The following is a 16,275-nucleotide window of genomic DNA, read 5'->3' as shown; positions in this document are numbered from 1 at the left end:
TCTTGCTTTGCTGGGTTTCTCTTGCATTTCCCACCCTTAAAAATCCTCCTTCCAGCCGCCTAGAACCGCCGGGACTGTTGTTATTGCCGGTGTGTCACGAGGAATCACTCGCTGGAGCACACATGAGGGAATATACATTTTGCTATAAGCACAGCGCAGGGCAGGAGTTTCACTGTTTATTGCAGCCAAATGTAACAAAGCAGCAGAAGTTGTTTAATCTTGAGCTCATCGGAGGGATTTTGTGTTGCATTTAGGTACTGTGTGCGTTTGCACGCGTGTGTTATCTCTTGGCTAGGCCAGCTTTGCTTTTGTTTGTTGCCGGTTGCGATGAGAGTTGATATTGTACCTATGATACTACTCATTGATTACTTTCTCGCTGCTCAATCAGTTCCTTGATTTGTTGTTATTTGGCAAATAACAGTGATGTGAATTAAAAAAAACTTCAGAAAAAAGCTTTTGTAATCTCAGATGAGATAAATATAGATATATATATTTCCTAGATATATACTCATGGGCAAAACTCCACGCTCTTTCCCCCTGAGATGCACTGGGACAGGGTGAGCATCTTCATCTCGCTAAAATCCTCAGCACAGAAGTCATTGTAATAACTCCTGGAAAAAGGCAGGATGTGAGCATCTGAAGCTGGACCAGTGACCAGTGGTTCATGTTCTAGTTTCTAACCAAGGACAAGGTTTCTCCCCACTCCAGAAAAACACTCTCAGCACTTTGTTTTCCGCTTCACTGATGCACCACACGCCCAGCGAACGTGTGGGGTGGTCCGGCTGTTGTGATTGCAACCACCTTTTCATTTCAGTCTCCCAAACGTTGACAGCAGAAAACACGTTAAGTATCTCTTGGCCCTATCGTGCTGCCAGCAAATTCTCATCTGGGATCCTGCAAACTGTTTGTTAGTAGCGTAAATTAAGGAATTGGTGGATAGAAAAGCATGGCTTGCGTTTGAGGATGTTCTGGTTAATCTTAGGATATGCAATATGTGTATTGTTGGGGATCTATATTGTTGAGCTGCTGTTTGTTTTTAGATTGGGTTTGCTAAGGCTGTTAGATGCTTTTAGAGCTGAGATTAGACCTTTGCCACTGAGCAGATACATTTATAAATAAAAATACTTATTAGATGGCTGAGAAAAAGTTAACTAAAGCTTAATTCAATGAAGAAATGCATCTTGGTGAGGACGATACCCTTGTGAGAGGAGTGGTTTGAAAACAAGCTGGAGAGCATCTAAACCCTGTATTTGGGCTGGTGTTGGCTCCAGCTCATCCTGGAGTGCGACCTGTCATCGTGGAAACCTCAAAGGAAACACCAAGTGCTGTTTGCTGAACATTGTAAAGGTGGAGCCAGCGATACCTTGGACTGGCCCAAGCACCTCGTACGTTTTGCTCCTTTTTCTCATGTCGCTCGCACCGAGGAGTGTTTTGAATAGACCGTGCAAACCTTTGAGGACTCCATAGGCAGAAAATAAGAAACTAGCCCAAGGGCTTGAGCTCATTTCTCTCCGGCAGCAGCTCTGCCCCTGATGCTGCGAGGAGAAGGACTGGAAATCTGCAGTGATGGAATGGCTGGTGCTACAGGGACGTACAGAGACGTTCTTCTCTTCCTCACGGACAGGTTGTGAGAGCTGTTGGTGTGTTTGCCAAAATCAACGTACCATGTAAGTATTAGTTATTGTTATTTGTGAATGGAACCCAGTTGTTTGGCTCAAAGGCTCAAGACCAAAATTCTAAGCATACTTGAAAATGTGTGTGTGTATATATATATATACTTAACATATATATAATAACCACAACTGTTAGTATTGATCAAAAACTTAATTAGACTTGTACGTTGTCCTGGAAGAGAAACTACAGATCCCATGCCACACAAACTTATTGGATGGTTGGTGAGGTGGCAGAAAACGTTGCCAGCTGGCTGTGGATCAGCCGAGCACTCAGAACATTGGCGGTTCCTCTCACATCTTGTACCTCTCCGGCTCTGAAGAAATGCAACACAACCACAAACGGGCGCTTTCATCCTCCCTTCTAGGAGCTTTTTGTCTTGTGTCAGTGCGGTTCCTTCAGCCATCGCTCTCCTCAGTTCACTCGCTGATCTGGCAGAGCTTCAGACGGATGCTTCCTGGAGAACTATCGACACGAGGTGTAATAACTGCACATTTGAGCTTTTACCTTCATTAGGAAATTATATCATGAATAAATATGAATGCGAGCTAAAGCGATCCTGGCTGTAATGCAGACGGAGTTAATAGGGATATGGGAAAAGGTACCTTGGACATCATTTATGATAATTAAGCTCTGATCTTGTTTGAGGGAGGTGTGTGTCTTGCTGGCCAACTGAGAATAAAAATAGTGATTAATACTGGTATTTTTCTTACAGAAATCTATCTCTGATCTATAGATAGAGACCAATTCTCAGAACAGGACAAAGAAAACCAGTTTTTTATTCAGAAGCTTTGAGATGTTGCAGTCTGGATGTGGGTATAGGGGATGAAACTTTGGCATTCGTGGATTTTCCTTTTAAATGGAGTTGAACCACTCTGCCCATGCTGTGTCCCAATGCTTTTGCTCCCATGGAGAGCGTCAGAGGGCCGGGTACTGGACTTGGTATGGAATGGATTTCAGGGGCAAGGAATGGTCATCTGAGCCAGGAATACGGAGCTAAAATAAGATAGCTCAGAATCTGGCCTCGAGTTTCATACAGTTTTCATGTTGGTTATAACAGCGGAATTAGGAGGAGCAGTAGGCAGAAACCTCAGGAGATACGGGCTGTGAAATGCTGAGCAGGGTGCTCTTTACTCAGAGGGGAAATGTTTTTAAAATACTTTAAAAAATAAATAACACATAATGGTTAACTCATGATGGACTTTTTGTGAAGAACTTCCCCCATTTTGGCATCAAAATTCAAGATTCGGGCAGGGAACTGTTCTCAAAACACTTGCTGTGCGTGTAGCACGGGGAGCAGCTGGACAGACAGCACAAATCCATGAGCTTTAGGAACCCGGGTTAAAAATGAGAGAGAACAGCACAGTGCTGCCCTCTGAGAAACCTCAGTTTGCTTTGAAACCAAAGATAATCCGCGTGTGTTTGGGGGGCTCCACTGAGGCTTCTCTGCTGGTTCTGCTAATGGGGGTGCCCAGAACTCCCTGGGAGCAGCTCAGGGTGCTGCTGCTCTCGCTCCAAATCCTTTGACATCTTTCTCTTGAGAATTCATCCAAGCCCTGGTAAGCCGGCCAGCCAAACAGCAGGAGGTGAAACCGTGTCCAAGTATCATCATCATCATCATCCCCCTGGATCCCAGCGCAGGGGCTGGGGCTGCATCCTGCGCAAATCCAGACCAGCTCCTCAACGGGGGAGAAAAGACGTGCCACTGATTCTGCAGCTTCAGTTCTGCACGGTTGATCAAACTCAGGATTTCTCTGCGATGAAAAAAGAAACACTGGGCTGTTTTCAGGCTGTTTACAGTTAGATTTGATGCATGCAATTAAATGCCTTTAGCGTAGACGATCAGTTTGTTTGTTTGCTGCCCCCTTCGACCCTTTAACACGACTTTTGTTTTTCATCTGCAAACGTTCCTTTTCCTGTTTTCGCCCTGTGAATACTGTAAAAGAAAAACAGTTTAGAATTTGTCCAAGAAAAATATACAGGTCAGACGGATTAGAAAAAGATCAGGTTGCCAGATACCCAGGGAGCAGGTGTTTTGTTTAGTGTTTTACACCGTCTGCCAGAAAATCCACTATCTAAACATTTAATGATCTCGGGAAGGCAAAGCGGTCCGGGAAGGGCTGATGGTGGGCAGGGCAATACTGTGTCTTTAATTTTCTTTCTGAAGGAAGAAAGTCTGCATAGCAATGACAGGATCACTTGTTCGTGCCTTTAATGTGTGAGCTGTTTTCTCCAGTGGAGGGCACTCAGTGTATCACAAACTCCAGCATTAGCACCACAAGCTCCGAAGCATCATCACTCTCTGGAAAACCTTCGGAATTAGACAAGAGCTGCCTCTCAGCACAGCTACAAAACACTTTAAACCCGACCAGCTAAATGGATAAACCTACCCTGCGTAGCTTTTAAAGAGCACGGGAGGCCTGTCTGCGCCGGGAGCGGGGAGCCGGAGGATGGATTGCTGTGTCTGGGGATGGCAAAAGGCAGCAGAATGAGAAGCGCTGGGTGCCGGCAAAGATATTCCCATTTCTGCCACAGAAGTTGGTTTCCCTCCGTGCTCTCCTCTCGCTTTTCCTTGCCGATTGCCACTTAATGCTGCTGGTTCTCTGCTGACTTACACAATGGCTCTCAGAGCTTAGAGTCCCTCCCTACCCCCCCACTCCCCCCCCATCCTCCGTCCTGTCTTCCCCACCCCCAGCCCCTTCCCTGTCCTTTCCCTTCCTCAGCCCCCAAATTCTCGCTTGTCCTCTCTAGGGAACTTTGGGGGGGTTGCTGGCACGCGGTGATGCGAGTGGCAACCGTGCCGTGCCAAGAAGATTCGGATGGTTTAGAGAAAAGAGCCCGGGTTTGAAAAGGGAGAGAGGCAAAGGGAAGAGAGAGGGAAGAAAACATCTGGAGAAAGGAAAAGGAGGACGTTTGTTGATGACAGAAGGATGGGTAAGTGAACTTTTCGTGTTTGTTTCCTAGCACAGCTGTATGGTAGATTTTTCGGTTGGATTATTAGCTGGTGGAGAGGGGGAAACAGTCTAAACGGCAGCAGTGCATTCCTTTGCCAGGTGACTCACTGTACTTGCCATTGTATTTTTAGATCATGCATTCACCCCCCCCCCACACGCACACACACACCTTTCCTCCTGCAGTGCTTTGATATGTAATTAACCTGTGAAGGACCGTCCAGAGTCCATCTGTCTGTCCAGCCCACCCACACACCTGCACACGTCCAGATCCATGGATGCGCGAGCCACGCTCCCGCAAAACCTCTTCTGCCTTCATCTTCCCATTCGACGAGGCTGTAGTGGGATTATTGGGGCTGTCAGGAGGGCCCGTTAACACTTTGCAGTGTGTGGGAAGCCGCGGGGAGGGGGGGATTTGGTTGTATAGGTGGTTATGAAAAGGCTGCTTTGCTCTCTGAACAGATACCCCTCATGTTGCTGCTGGATTTCCAGCAGTCATTTGCCAGTCTTATTTTTTCAAGTGTGACAGGTTTATTTCCCTCCCTCCTTCCCCCTCGGCCCCCAAGTCTGTACCAGCCAGAACATATTTCTAGCTGGAGCAAAAGATGAGGATTTACATTAAAATTCAAACCATTAAAGCGAACGGCAGAGCCACAAAGTCAGGGGCATTTTAGATTAGGAATTATTTTGCAGATTGCTCCTTGGTTGAAAAAAATTGGATGAAACAATTGCAGTACAGGGATGTGGTTTTGTGTATGTGACAAATAATGAAGTGATTATTTATCGAGGAGATAACCAGCCCTTAAAATATTTCCTCTTGGAAGAATGCGTTTTAATTCTTAGTGAGATTGCAACTCTGGACAGAGACACAAGTCCTAAAATGATGACGGGCTAAGGAAAGCGTGCGTGTAGATGTTGGATTTTCTAGCAACCTGTCCCCCCCCCTTTCATAATTATTCCAAGCATGTGTTAAATGTGACTGTCCTCACGTAACATCATCGCTACCATATGATAAACCTGACATCTCAGAGGCAAAAGCTTCAAACCAGTAGGGCTGTGGAGGAGAGAGCGGAGTTGAAATACAAATATACCCCTTTAAACTTGGTGTTTTGCTGCTCCTAATGCAGTGCTTACATGTATTTGTGTTGATATCTTCATACGTATACTGTATATACAAAATAAATGCTTAGGTATGCACAGCCTCATGGCGACAACTTCAATATGTGCTAAGACTGATTCATTTTAAAGAAATATGTCTTCTACCATTATCTTGGTGTTGAGGTCCCATCCTAGTGTTATGTGGTACACTTCTCGATGTGGTCGTACTTTATTTCTGTGCATCTCTTGATATATTTTAGGTATATAAAAACAATGAGTAAACCTACTTAAACCTACTCTTCAAAACAAGCCCTTCTGTGCAAAAAGTAAAAACCTTTGCTTACCGTTTAATTTGACAATAATTCCACATTTAAAGATGGATCAAACTTTATGACAACTCGATTCCTCGCTTTTTGCAGTAATTTTTAGAGGAACTGGACTTGCAATTGCTTTTATTAAAGGGCATGTTTAGCAGCACATAAATACCAGCAGCTTTGGCTCATTTCCTTTCCAGCACTGTGGAGCATTCAGCACAGTGACTTGACAAATATGTTTATTGTGAAAACCTCAGCATCTAGCGATAAGGATATACCAGCTACGTTGAGAGAAGATGTACAGGAGAAAGGCGAAGAGAGAAGAGGCTCTTGGTCCTCCTGAGGGCTCATCAATCACACACAAGTCATTGAATCACGAGTGGTGCTGGTGGTGGTGCGGTAGGAGAGCCGAAACACCACCAACAGGCATTTACACAGCAAAAAGTGCAAGACAGGAGGCAAACAGGTTGCGTTCCAAATCCACCGCTTCACTAATGCTTCATTAGAAACCCCATTGACCTTGGTAATCTGTCGGCGATTTATTTTAATAGCTTTCCAACGCGCATGTTTTCTTTTTAATGTTTTAGGTTTCCATTTAATTAAGCGGCTGAGAGGCATGAGCGTGGCGTTAGTGCTGCTTCCCACGGTGCTGCTGGTGGTGCTGGCGGGGGCTCAGCGAGCCTGCCCCAAGAACTGCAGGTGCGATGGCAAGATCGTGTACTGCGAATCCCACGCCTTCAGGGACATCCCTCAGAACATTTCTGGAGGGTCCCAAGGCTTATCGTTACGCTACAACAGCATTCAGAAGCTGAAATCGAATCAGTTTGCAGGCCTCAATCAGCTCATATGGCTTTATCTTGACCATAATTACATCAGCTCCGTGGATGAGGATGCATTTCAGGGCATCCGCAGGCTGAAGGAATTAATTCTAAGCTCCAACAAAATTACCCATCTGCACAACAAAACCTTTCACCCCGTTCCCAACCTCCGCAATCTGGACCTCTCTTACAACAAGTTGCAGGTGTTGCAGTCTGAGCAGTTCAAGGGCCTTCGTAAACTCTTGATTTTGCATTTGCGGTCCAACTCGCTGAAAACCGTGCCCATCCGAGTTTTCCAAGACTGCCGAAACCTCGACTTTCTGGATTTGGGCTACAACCGCCTGCGGAGCTTATCCCGTAATGCTTTCGCTGGCCTTTTGAAGTTGACAGAGCTCCACTTGGAGCACAACCAGTTTTCTAAGATCAATTTTGCCCACTTTCCACGCCTCTTCAACCTTCGCTCGATTTATTTGCAGTGGAATAGGATCCGGTCTATCAGCCAAGGGTTAACGTGGACTTGGAGTTCCTTGCACAACTTGGATTTATCAGGAAATGACCTTACAGGGGTAGAGCCTGGGACCTTCCAGTGCCTCCCCAACCTGCAGAAGCTCAACCTGGATTCCAACAAACTCACCAACATCTCTCAGGAGACCATCAATACGTGGATCTCGCTCATCTCCATCACTCTGTCCGGAAATATGTGGGAATGTACTCGAAGCATTTGCCCTCTGTTTACTTGGCTTAAGAATTTCAAGGGAAATAAAGAGAGCACTATGATATGTGCGGGCCCTAAACACATCCAGGGTGAAAAAGTGAGCGATGCTGTGGAGACATATAACATCTGTGCCGAAATTCCGGTGGTGGTTACCGAAAGATCGTACCAGGCTCCCAAAACCCCCCCGAGACCCATCTTCATTCCTAAACCTACCGTTTCCAAACTGGAAAGCAATCAGCCGACATCCGTTGTGCCGAGCCCGTCTGCAGAGCTCCCGACGCCCGGGCTGGAGCCCGAGTACGAGCACGTTTCTTTTCACAAAATCATCGCCGGGAGCGTCGCCCTCTTCCTCTCCGTGGCCATGATCCTCTTGGTCATCTACGTGTCATGGAAGCGCTACCCGGCCAGCATGAAACAGCTCCAGCAGCACTCGCTCATGAAGAGGCGCAGGAAAAAGGCTCGAGAGTCTGAAAGGCAAATGAACTCCCCTTTACAGGAGTATTACGTGGACTACAAGCCAACAAACTCTGAGACCATGGATGTATCGGTTAATGGATCTGGGCCCTGCACGTATACCATCTCTGGCTCCAGGGAATGTGAGGTATGAACCATGATCCTCCTAAAACCATTTCAGCTGCTGGGAAGGAGAGGTAAATGTTTGAAGCTCTTGAGGTGTCTCTAAACGCTAGAAAAAATGAATGAGAGTTTTTCGCTTTTGGGTTTGCTCGGTAGAAGGGGTTATCTCATTAAATGCTGCTGGGCAGGGAGGTGCTGGTGATGGTTTTGAGCAATTCCGACTTAACTAAATTAAAAATAGATTAAGTTGAAGTAAACAGCTGTGATAAAAGGCATTTGGAGTGTTATTCTCCTCCTACTTGTAGCCATTTATTAGCAGTGGCTGTGAGTCCCATTTTAATGTGTTGGTAGAAACAGGGGAGTTTGAGAAGCTTTTCTGTTTCAAAAATACATCTAGAAACCTCTTTGCTCCAGACCTCACGTCAAATCTTGAGGGGTATGTGGCCTATTTAAAGGTAATATCGTAGATTTTTCTGCATTTTCCGTCTGGTTCAGGAGTAAACCGGGAGCCAAGAGACTTGCAACGGCAGCCCAGAGTTAGGCCCCAGGTCAAACAGCACATTTGCAAATGTCTGGGTTGTGAGAGGGGGATTCTTGGGTGTGATTTTTACTTCATTTTAGTGGTCAGTGAAGGTTTAGCCTGAGAGACAACTCCACTGGAGTTAATGGTTTCCTATGCTTAAGGTCACGTTACAGCGTTGACTCAGCAACGTGGGAAATGCACATCGGAAAAGCTCTCGGTGCTTCTTGTGTCTGTTTTTCAGCTTTGGCAAGAAAATACCTCTTTTCCTTGCTGTATTGTCGATTACTTACTATGTATTTTTACTTGTGAATTCCATTGCTTAGCTCTGCGTGGTGAGAGGGATTTGAGCAATGACACTTCAGTACTTGGAACTTAATCCTGCCCGTGACGTGGTGTTAGGGGAGCGCGGTTGATGTTGCTTCCCTGCTTGTGTCCGTCCTACCTGTGAGTGCTGAATGGGCCTGTATTTCTATCCATTGAGGAAAACTGGGGTTGACTGTGTGAGTTCTGCCCATGTCTCTGCCAGGCAGTTCCAGGGTCTGCGTGTCCTCCAAGTGGGCGTTCTCACTTTGTGACAATAGAGCATCTTTAAGGTGGTTCGTATTTGACACCTGGAATCTCTTGCTGCTCATGGAGCCTGAGGGCAAGAGAAAATAAAAAGGTGTATATTTCAAGGTTGTTTCCTCTGGAACAGTTTTATTTGCAAAAAAGAAAACAACGTGTCATGCCGTTGTCATTTCCACCAGTATTTGTGATTGAAGGTTTGGGGTTTTTCTTGTAGCAGCACAAGTAGAAAGTAACTGATGCTAACAAAGTTATTCAGGATATTCACTGGCTGTCACCAGGAGCATTAATTTGACTTGAAAGGCTGTCTCTTCATGCTGAAGTTTCATTAGCTTGAATAAAACGCCGTTTAATTTACAGCAAGCTGATATGGAAGACAGCTGAATCTGAAAGTCCATGTACTGAACCCATAACCTGGAACGGAGTTTGGATCACGATTGTAGTGCATGGTAGATAGGGAATATGTGATGTTGTTTGGGAGACCGAAATTCAGGTAATTTCAATTATGATGGATAAAAAGCTGAAGAGTCCTCCCAGATCATGGAGGCACATGTAGCAACCATGAGCCTCCACTCAAATACTATCTTCAGCTTGGATTTAACAGTTTTCGTCTCCATAGCTACAAGGTTCCACTTGTAAAAGGGTAGATATGCACTGTACAGTACTTAAAAATGGTAGGAAAAGAATCCTTTGGTGTCTTCAGCAGTGGAAGGGATTTCTATTTGGGCAGGTGGGTAGTGAGGGGAAGGGAACATCTCGTTATGCGCTCATTTACCCAGAGCTACGTGCTTGTGGGAAAAGGATGGCTTTGTGTGAGCGAAACGGAGCTCAGGCCAATCCTGGAGGTTTTTCATTCATTGTGTTCAGAATGAAGTTTCTCCCAAAAAAAGAGCCCTGAGAGGAGGAGAGTGGCTGGTTATCAAAATGAAGGCACTTCAGAATTCATTGATTTTTACCTTTTAAATGAATATTTTTCTAATGATTGTCTACTTTCACATGTCTATTCGCACATGCACCTGTACCAGCTAAGATGTCCAAAACTTGTGTGTATTTTGGGGAAGAGAGAATGGCTTGGTTCCCTTTTCACCTGGGAAAGGTGCCTCAACGTACTCTGTTGCTGGTCATTGGTAATAATTGATGTTTTCTGAGCGTGGCCTGGGGCCGTGTGAACACACCTGTTATGTTCACAGCCATGATTTTGTGTTCAGATTTATCCAGCTCGTCTCGTCCATAAACCACTTGTTTTCCATGGCAGAACTGGCCTTGAAACAACATGTTTAGGTATTTATGCAGGTTCTGTTTTCACAGCAGCAACACACATGAGCAGGAGGGGGGGTTGTTGTTGTTGTTTTAAGTTCAGTGAGATTTGTAGCACGTACCACAGTACCGCGGGTGTAGGAGATTCGCCCTTTGGTGGGTCCTTGTGCTGCAAGTTGAGGAGTTGCAGGGACGGTTTGTGCGACTCGTTTTCACCTCCCGCTTTCGGAATTATTCCTTGTGCTCCAGAGCGAGCGCCAAAGTCAGGCTTGCTGTAAATGGGAGCAAATCTCTTGGCATCGCTGGGATTATAATCACCGACACCTGGCCTGCGATATTCTATTTAGTCTATTGGCAAGGGTTGCTAAAATAACTGGATGCTTATGATTTTGGCTCTCGCCATCCCGTTAGCAGTCTGCTGCTATCTCATTTTGGTGTTTGCTTTGTGCATGTGCATCTTATTACCTCTCTCTTTCATATTTATTTGTACATTTGCTGAAGATCTGGGAGCCATAAAAAGTGGGTTCGTAAACCAAGCTATTATGTTATGTATTTCATACATACCACACACAAAATATCCATATATAGCACGTTATGAAGGTATATGGGGAAAAGGAATATTGCTGCAAAAACGTTTCCTCCTTTCACTGGGAGGTTATTTATCTCGCGTTTCTCAGGCTGGCAGTTACTAAACAAACAACAACCAACCAAACAAGTGAACATCTTTTCCGTGTTAAGCGAGCACAGCTGATGTGCAGCCCTTGGAGAGACGCTTGACACAGACCCTGCGAGTTACTTTTGACACTTGAGCGTCTCCGTGTCTCACTACACCCCAGCGCCTGGCAGACCGGCCCACCTGTTCACACACAAGTTCATCTCCGCTGTGACGCTGCCGCGTTTTCCATTGGGCTGAAAACCAGGGCAGTTGTCACTTGGACTCATCCATGCTATAGCAGTCATGCAAAATTCTCTTCGCTTTGAATTCTGCTTCCTCCTCTCTTGCCAGTGGGAAGAGATGGATTGATAACAACATGCGTGGGCTGTTGCTGACCTGCTCCTTTTAAGCCTGGTTTTAAAGGAAGTGTTGACACGCCACTGGTGTCTATTGTTTATTTATTAAATATCATTATTATGTTGTTTGGAACGAGATGCAAAAAGAAAAGACAATATTAGTCTCCGTGGCCCAGATGCTGTTCGGTCCAAGGTTCTGTGACTCAATTTAAGAAGCGTGAGCTTATGGGATATTGCGGCCTCAGGAGAGAATTCCTCATGATATTTTTAAGAGCAGTGATTGTAATTCCTTTGGTCACCAGCCCCATGTTTCTATAAGGAATACTCAGCAAGGACTTGGGGCAGAGATGGAAGTTCATCGTAGCTTGGGGCAACGCAAAAGGAAGGTGATCGCGTTAGGAAGAGAGGAACATGGGCAACGATGAGTGAGGAGTATGGGAAGCAGCATCTGTTAATTAGAGAGCTCGTGGTCATCGTTTCTGTTGTCTTTCCCGTGACCGTTTTGGAATGCTGTAGGATGGGCAATGTTAACGTAGCTTTCTCACATCTGGTGCTATGGCTCTTTGCCTCTCCTTTTCCACCTCTCCACGATTACAGATGGACCTTAAATCCTTGCTTGAGTTGTAAACTGAAGGGTGAATCAATCTCATGAAACTCTGTCATAAGCTCCGTGTTTGTCCTGGGAGAGTAAGCAAGGGCTGAGCTGAGAGCGCTGCTCCTCGCTGCGGTATATTTGGAAGAAATATGCCAGAAGTGGCTCGGAGGTGAACTGTTCCAGGCACAGGGCCAGGGAGAGGGTTGAGGAGAAGGTAAATTTTAGAAATGTCTTCAGGATTAGGACCAGAGGTAGAAATTTGCCTTTGTTACTGTTCAGAGAATCCATCAGCATCACATGCGTGTCATGGCGAGTACAATGTCAGGGTACAGAAAGTCGTGTTCTAACAGCGCTAGGGATGTAGCAAGAAATACACAGGGGCAAATTTTCCTGCGCAAAAGCTTTATAAAAGAAAAGCAAGTAGTTGTATTCCTCCTCTAATCAGTGCTCTGGCTCTCTGAAGGAGAATTGTGACAGATGCAGTTTGCCCTCTCCATCTCTCTTTTCCTTTCTCCCCCCCTTTCTGCATTTCTCAGACTCTGATGTGCTGCCAGTATTTTAAGGAGGAGAACAAAAATCGATCTTAGTCCATTATGTAGCTCATGCCAGGAGGGATAATGCTGACAGAAATAGCCAAGGAACCCGTTGAACTCCTTCATTTGACGGTTGGTTTTGTTTGGTTAGTTTGCTTTTTTCTTTTAAGCACACACACAAAATGCTCAAAAAGAGGCGACTGATCTTATTAAGTATCGTGCTGCTGGAAATACTCCTCAAACTCTCCTCCAGAATCATGTCGACTTGAACTAGACAGGCTGGTACCAGCCAGAGCTCCGAGCCCATCACGCTGCCCATGTTGGAAACCCTCGGACACGAACAATTCCTGTGCGATTTGTGTTTATAGCGCTCCCACCATCCCAGTTACGGTCATTTCAATCCACGTATTTCAGGACTGAACACAGCTGGGCCGCAGCACTGAACGTCTTTGACACTAATCAGCTTTTATCACATCTGCCTGTTGTGCAGCCAGGTAGGCTCAGATTGCCTGTAGATCTCTCCGTCCACACTAAAAAGACGTCCGGATCAATTCAGAGGGATTTCCTGGCACTTGTTGTCTCTCTTTCTAGCTGCAAAAATTCAGGGATGGCATGAGAGGGTCTTATTTTATGGGAATATTGGCTTATTGGCCTAATGAATTTGTCTTTGCCTTTTGAAGGCAGAAGGAAATAGAAAGCTCTTCCTGTTGGGTTTATCAGCCGTACTGTTGTCGTGGGCACTTGGGTGGGAATTGTGCCACGTGCGAGGATGGGGAAGGCAAGAAAGGCCAGAACATGCTGATCGGCTCCAATCTCTCCCCATATTCTGGCTACAGCAAGATCTCCACCCATGTTTCATGCATCATGATCTTATGCAACAGCTCTTTGCTGTAAAGATTCCATATTTCCTCTTCTGTTTCCGTTCTCGCTCTCACACACCCTAACTTAGTTTTTTTCCAGACTTTTCCAGTGAATCGAGTGTCTTTGATGAATAGACTTGAGTTGTGTGGTTTTGCTCATTTTCAAACTTGGTTCACATTAAAAATCGGCTTCTCCTTCGTGTGATGGCCTGTGAAACCCCCGATGATTCTTCACTGCTCTCCTCTTTCACTAACACGTCCATTTGGATTATCTTTGTGCCATGACAGATGCTTTAAAAGGAAGCAACAAGGCCATCAAATTCTTGCCCTGGTTCAACTGGCATTTGTTAATGTTCTAAATCATCTTGGGCCTGAAACGTGCTAGTTCTTAAATTCAGAATGAAGTGATTGCCTGAAACCTCTCCATGTGTTAATTAAATCATCATAATTGTGGTTTCTTGAGACTGACAGGTTATAAATAGGTTTTCGTTCCCCCCTCCTGCAATAATTTGGTGTCCGTGATGGCAAACCAGCTATTGTTCTACTGTCCATCTGACACGGGCCTTCCCATTCAGACTCCACTGCTCTGCTCTTATTTGATTGTCCTGAAATAATGGACAGTGTCATTCTTAAAGGCTGGTTAATTACCACGCACTTCTCACATTACGTGAACATGTGAGAAATCTGTTTTCTCAGTTGTCATTATCCATTTAATTTAAGGGAATGTGTATTAAGGAGCACTGAAGGTCAGGGCAGATGTTCAGTGTCTGTATATACACACACACTCACTAACATGTAGCAGAACATGCCGAACAAGTCCTAAGATTAATGTGTTTTAGTAATAATTTGATTTCCATCTATAATGTCGTGTCTCATCCAAGACTTTGTGCAAGTAGAAGCCTCTGTGTTCTTAATATAGTTTTAGTCTCCGCCTCAGAAGGTTCATCGTTGCTGGGCTGGAACAACTGGAGATGCAACATCGTTTGGAAACAATCTGATTACAGTTCTTTTCATTCTTAGTACTGAGAAATGCCAAAAATACTGAAGTTGACCAGGAATTTGTCCCAAACTCTGTTTGCCCCTGGATGTTCCCCGGCTTCAGAGCAGCTCTGTGCCCTGGGGTGAGGATGAGGCAGAAATGACGCTATTGGGAGCATCGTGCCCAGGTTGCATTGTGCAGGATCCCATCAGGCGATTGAATGTGGGTCTGTGCACCCTTGAGAGCTCTAATTTGTTGAAGAACCTGAGGCTCGATCTTAGCTGCTCCGGAGCCTCTTTGCTCCTCCCATTGCACAAAGGAACTACCACTTTCTTAGGTGAACTCTTGAGCACAGAGATGTGTCAGGGCGTAATTCAGGCTTAAATAAGCTTCAGGAATATATAAGAGAGAGATTCCATGCAGGTCCAAGACTGGAGGATGTGACCTGGGGAGCAAGGCAACCACCGGCAGCTCTGGCTGGAGGCCGCAACATTGAGGAACCATTCTCAACTCTGCTTTTAATTTATTGTGTGAGCTGGGAGAGACGGTTTCATTGCAGGCTGTCGAAAGGAAAAAAGGAAAGCAAGGTCACGTTGACTTTGATTAGAATTGGAACGTTGAAAGCAATCCTTAAACCTTTGAAAATGCCTCGTGTCTCGTAGTCTCTGCCCTCCCCTCTGCTTACCCAGGCCCGGCTGGGACCGCGGCCTTTCCCTCTCCTCCTACCTGGTGCCCAACAGAATGGGGCTGGGGCTTCAGCTACTACTCGCACATAAAAGAACAAAGTATTGTCTGAAGCCTTGAGGGACTCCCGCTGCCTCTGGTTTGTTCCTGCCATAAAAGCCAGTCTGGAGTGGTCCGCTTTGTCTTGCTCCGCTATTAGCACATGCCTATTTAGTTCTTTTAAAACCTCTATACTGTATTCACATGCAACAGAGCCCGACGTACAGCTACTCAGGTGTTCCCTTGTCCTCGTAGTTTTCCGCAGCACAGTGAAATTGCTTGATTTTAATGTAAATTTCTGATCCCTTTTTCCCCCCAGCATTATCATTTTCCTTCTCAGAGCCTCGAAATCACACGTTAGGCTTCTGGCTTAAAAACCCACATCAATGTCGCCCGCAAAGTGAAGCGGGGAAGCGAAGGCAGTTTGTATGTTTTTGCAACCCACTGGTGATTTAGAATTATTACAAATCTCTATTTGAAAACAAAATCTATGGGTATTTTCTTTGCTGCCTTTTCTTTGTTGAATCTATTAGGAGTCCCAGTGTGTGCGAAGCTTCGACAGGCTGAGGAATTGATTAACCTTTTTCTATTTGTGATTAGCTCCCAAATATTTATTGTATTAGCTTGTGAGAACAAGGTCCAGGCTTTGTTTTTCTGTCATAGACAAGGGACTTGAATTAACGTTGCTTCAGTGAATTTTCCACACAGTTTATAACTAATAGGTAAGAGTAATGTCTTGTTTTTCACTTCCTCTCATGTCTTAATCAAGATTGAAGGAGGAGATTTAATCCTGATACACATAAAAGGAATTGAAGTGGAGAAGGAAGTGTGGTATCCACTTTGCCTTGTGTGTATGAAGGGCCACACAACTTCACCAAGTACCACTGTTTATAAAACCAATAGTTTATTTGGACTAAAAAGTGGCTTCAGAGCGTCACTTGGGGACATAGAGAGAAACCTCCACTTCGCTGCTGATTTGCTCCAAGGGTTAATAACCTTCCCAATGAAAACCACCCTGTCCAGCTGTGAACATCATCCCTTTCTGCACAATGACGTGAAGTTGATGGGAGAGGACGACGTACCTGGT

The 16,275-nt window shown here is 45.3% G+C and overlaps 1 protein-coding gene and 1 long non-coding RNA gene across 10 annotated transcripts in view; one reads left to right on the top strand and one right to left on the bottom strand.

Annotated features, from left to right (window-relative positions):
- Positions 1-16,275, top strand: part of LRRTM4 (leucine rich repeat transmembrane neuronal 4) — a 308,260-nt gene that overhangs the window by 170,184 nt on the left and 121,801 nt on the right. For 5 of the 9 annotated variants that reach the window (XM_065041045.1, XM_065041046.1, XM_021280913.2 and 2 more), the window contains one exon: positions 6,622-8,168. In XM_065041045.1, coding sequence (XP_064897117.1) covers positions 6,651-8,168 — 1,518 coding nt within the window. In that variant the 5' untranslated portion in view covers positions 6,622-6,650. Of the gene's footprint in view, positions 1-3,706; positions 4,606-6,621; positions 8,218-16,275 lie in introns of those variants that run through there. The other 4 variants (XM_021280941.2, XM_021280942.2, XM_021280911.2 and 1 more) reach the window with 3 other exon arrangements.
- LOC135576357 (uncharacterized) lies at positions 2,419-4,200 on the bottom strand. The gene is made up of 2 exons (XR_010468059.1): positions 4,062-4,200; positions 2,419-3,425 (listed from the first exon to the last, which is right to left on the bottom strand). It is a non-coding gene; the product is annotated as an uncharacterized LOC135576357 (long non-coding RNA).

Source organism: Columba livia, chromosome 25 (assembly GCF_036013475.1).
Source record: "Columba livia isolate bColLiv1 breed racing homer chromosome 25, bColLiv1.pat.W.v2, whole genome shotgun sequence".
Taxonomy (NCBI): Eukaryota; Metazoa; Chordata; class Aves; order Columbiformes; family Columbidae; genus Columba; species Columba livia.
Note: the sequence above shows the minus strand (reverse complement) of the source record. Positions and strands in the feature narration are given on the sequence as shown.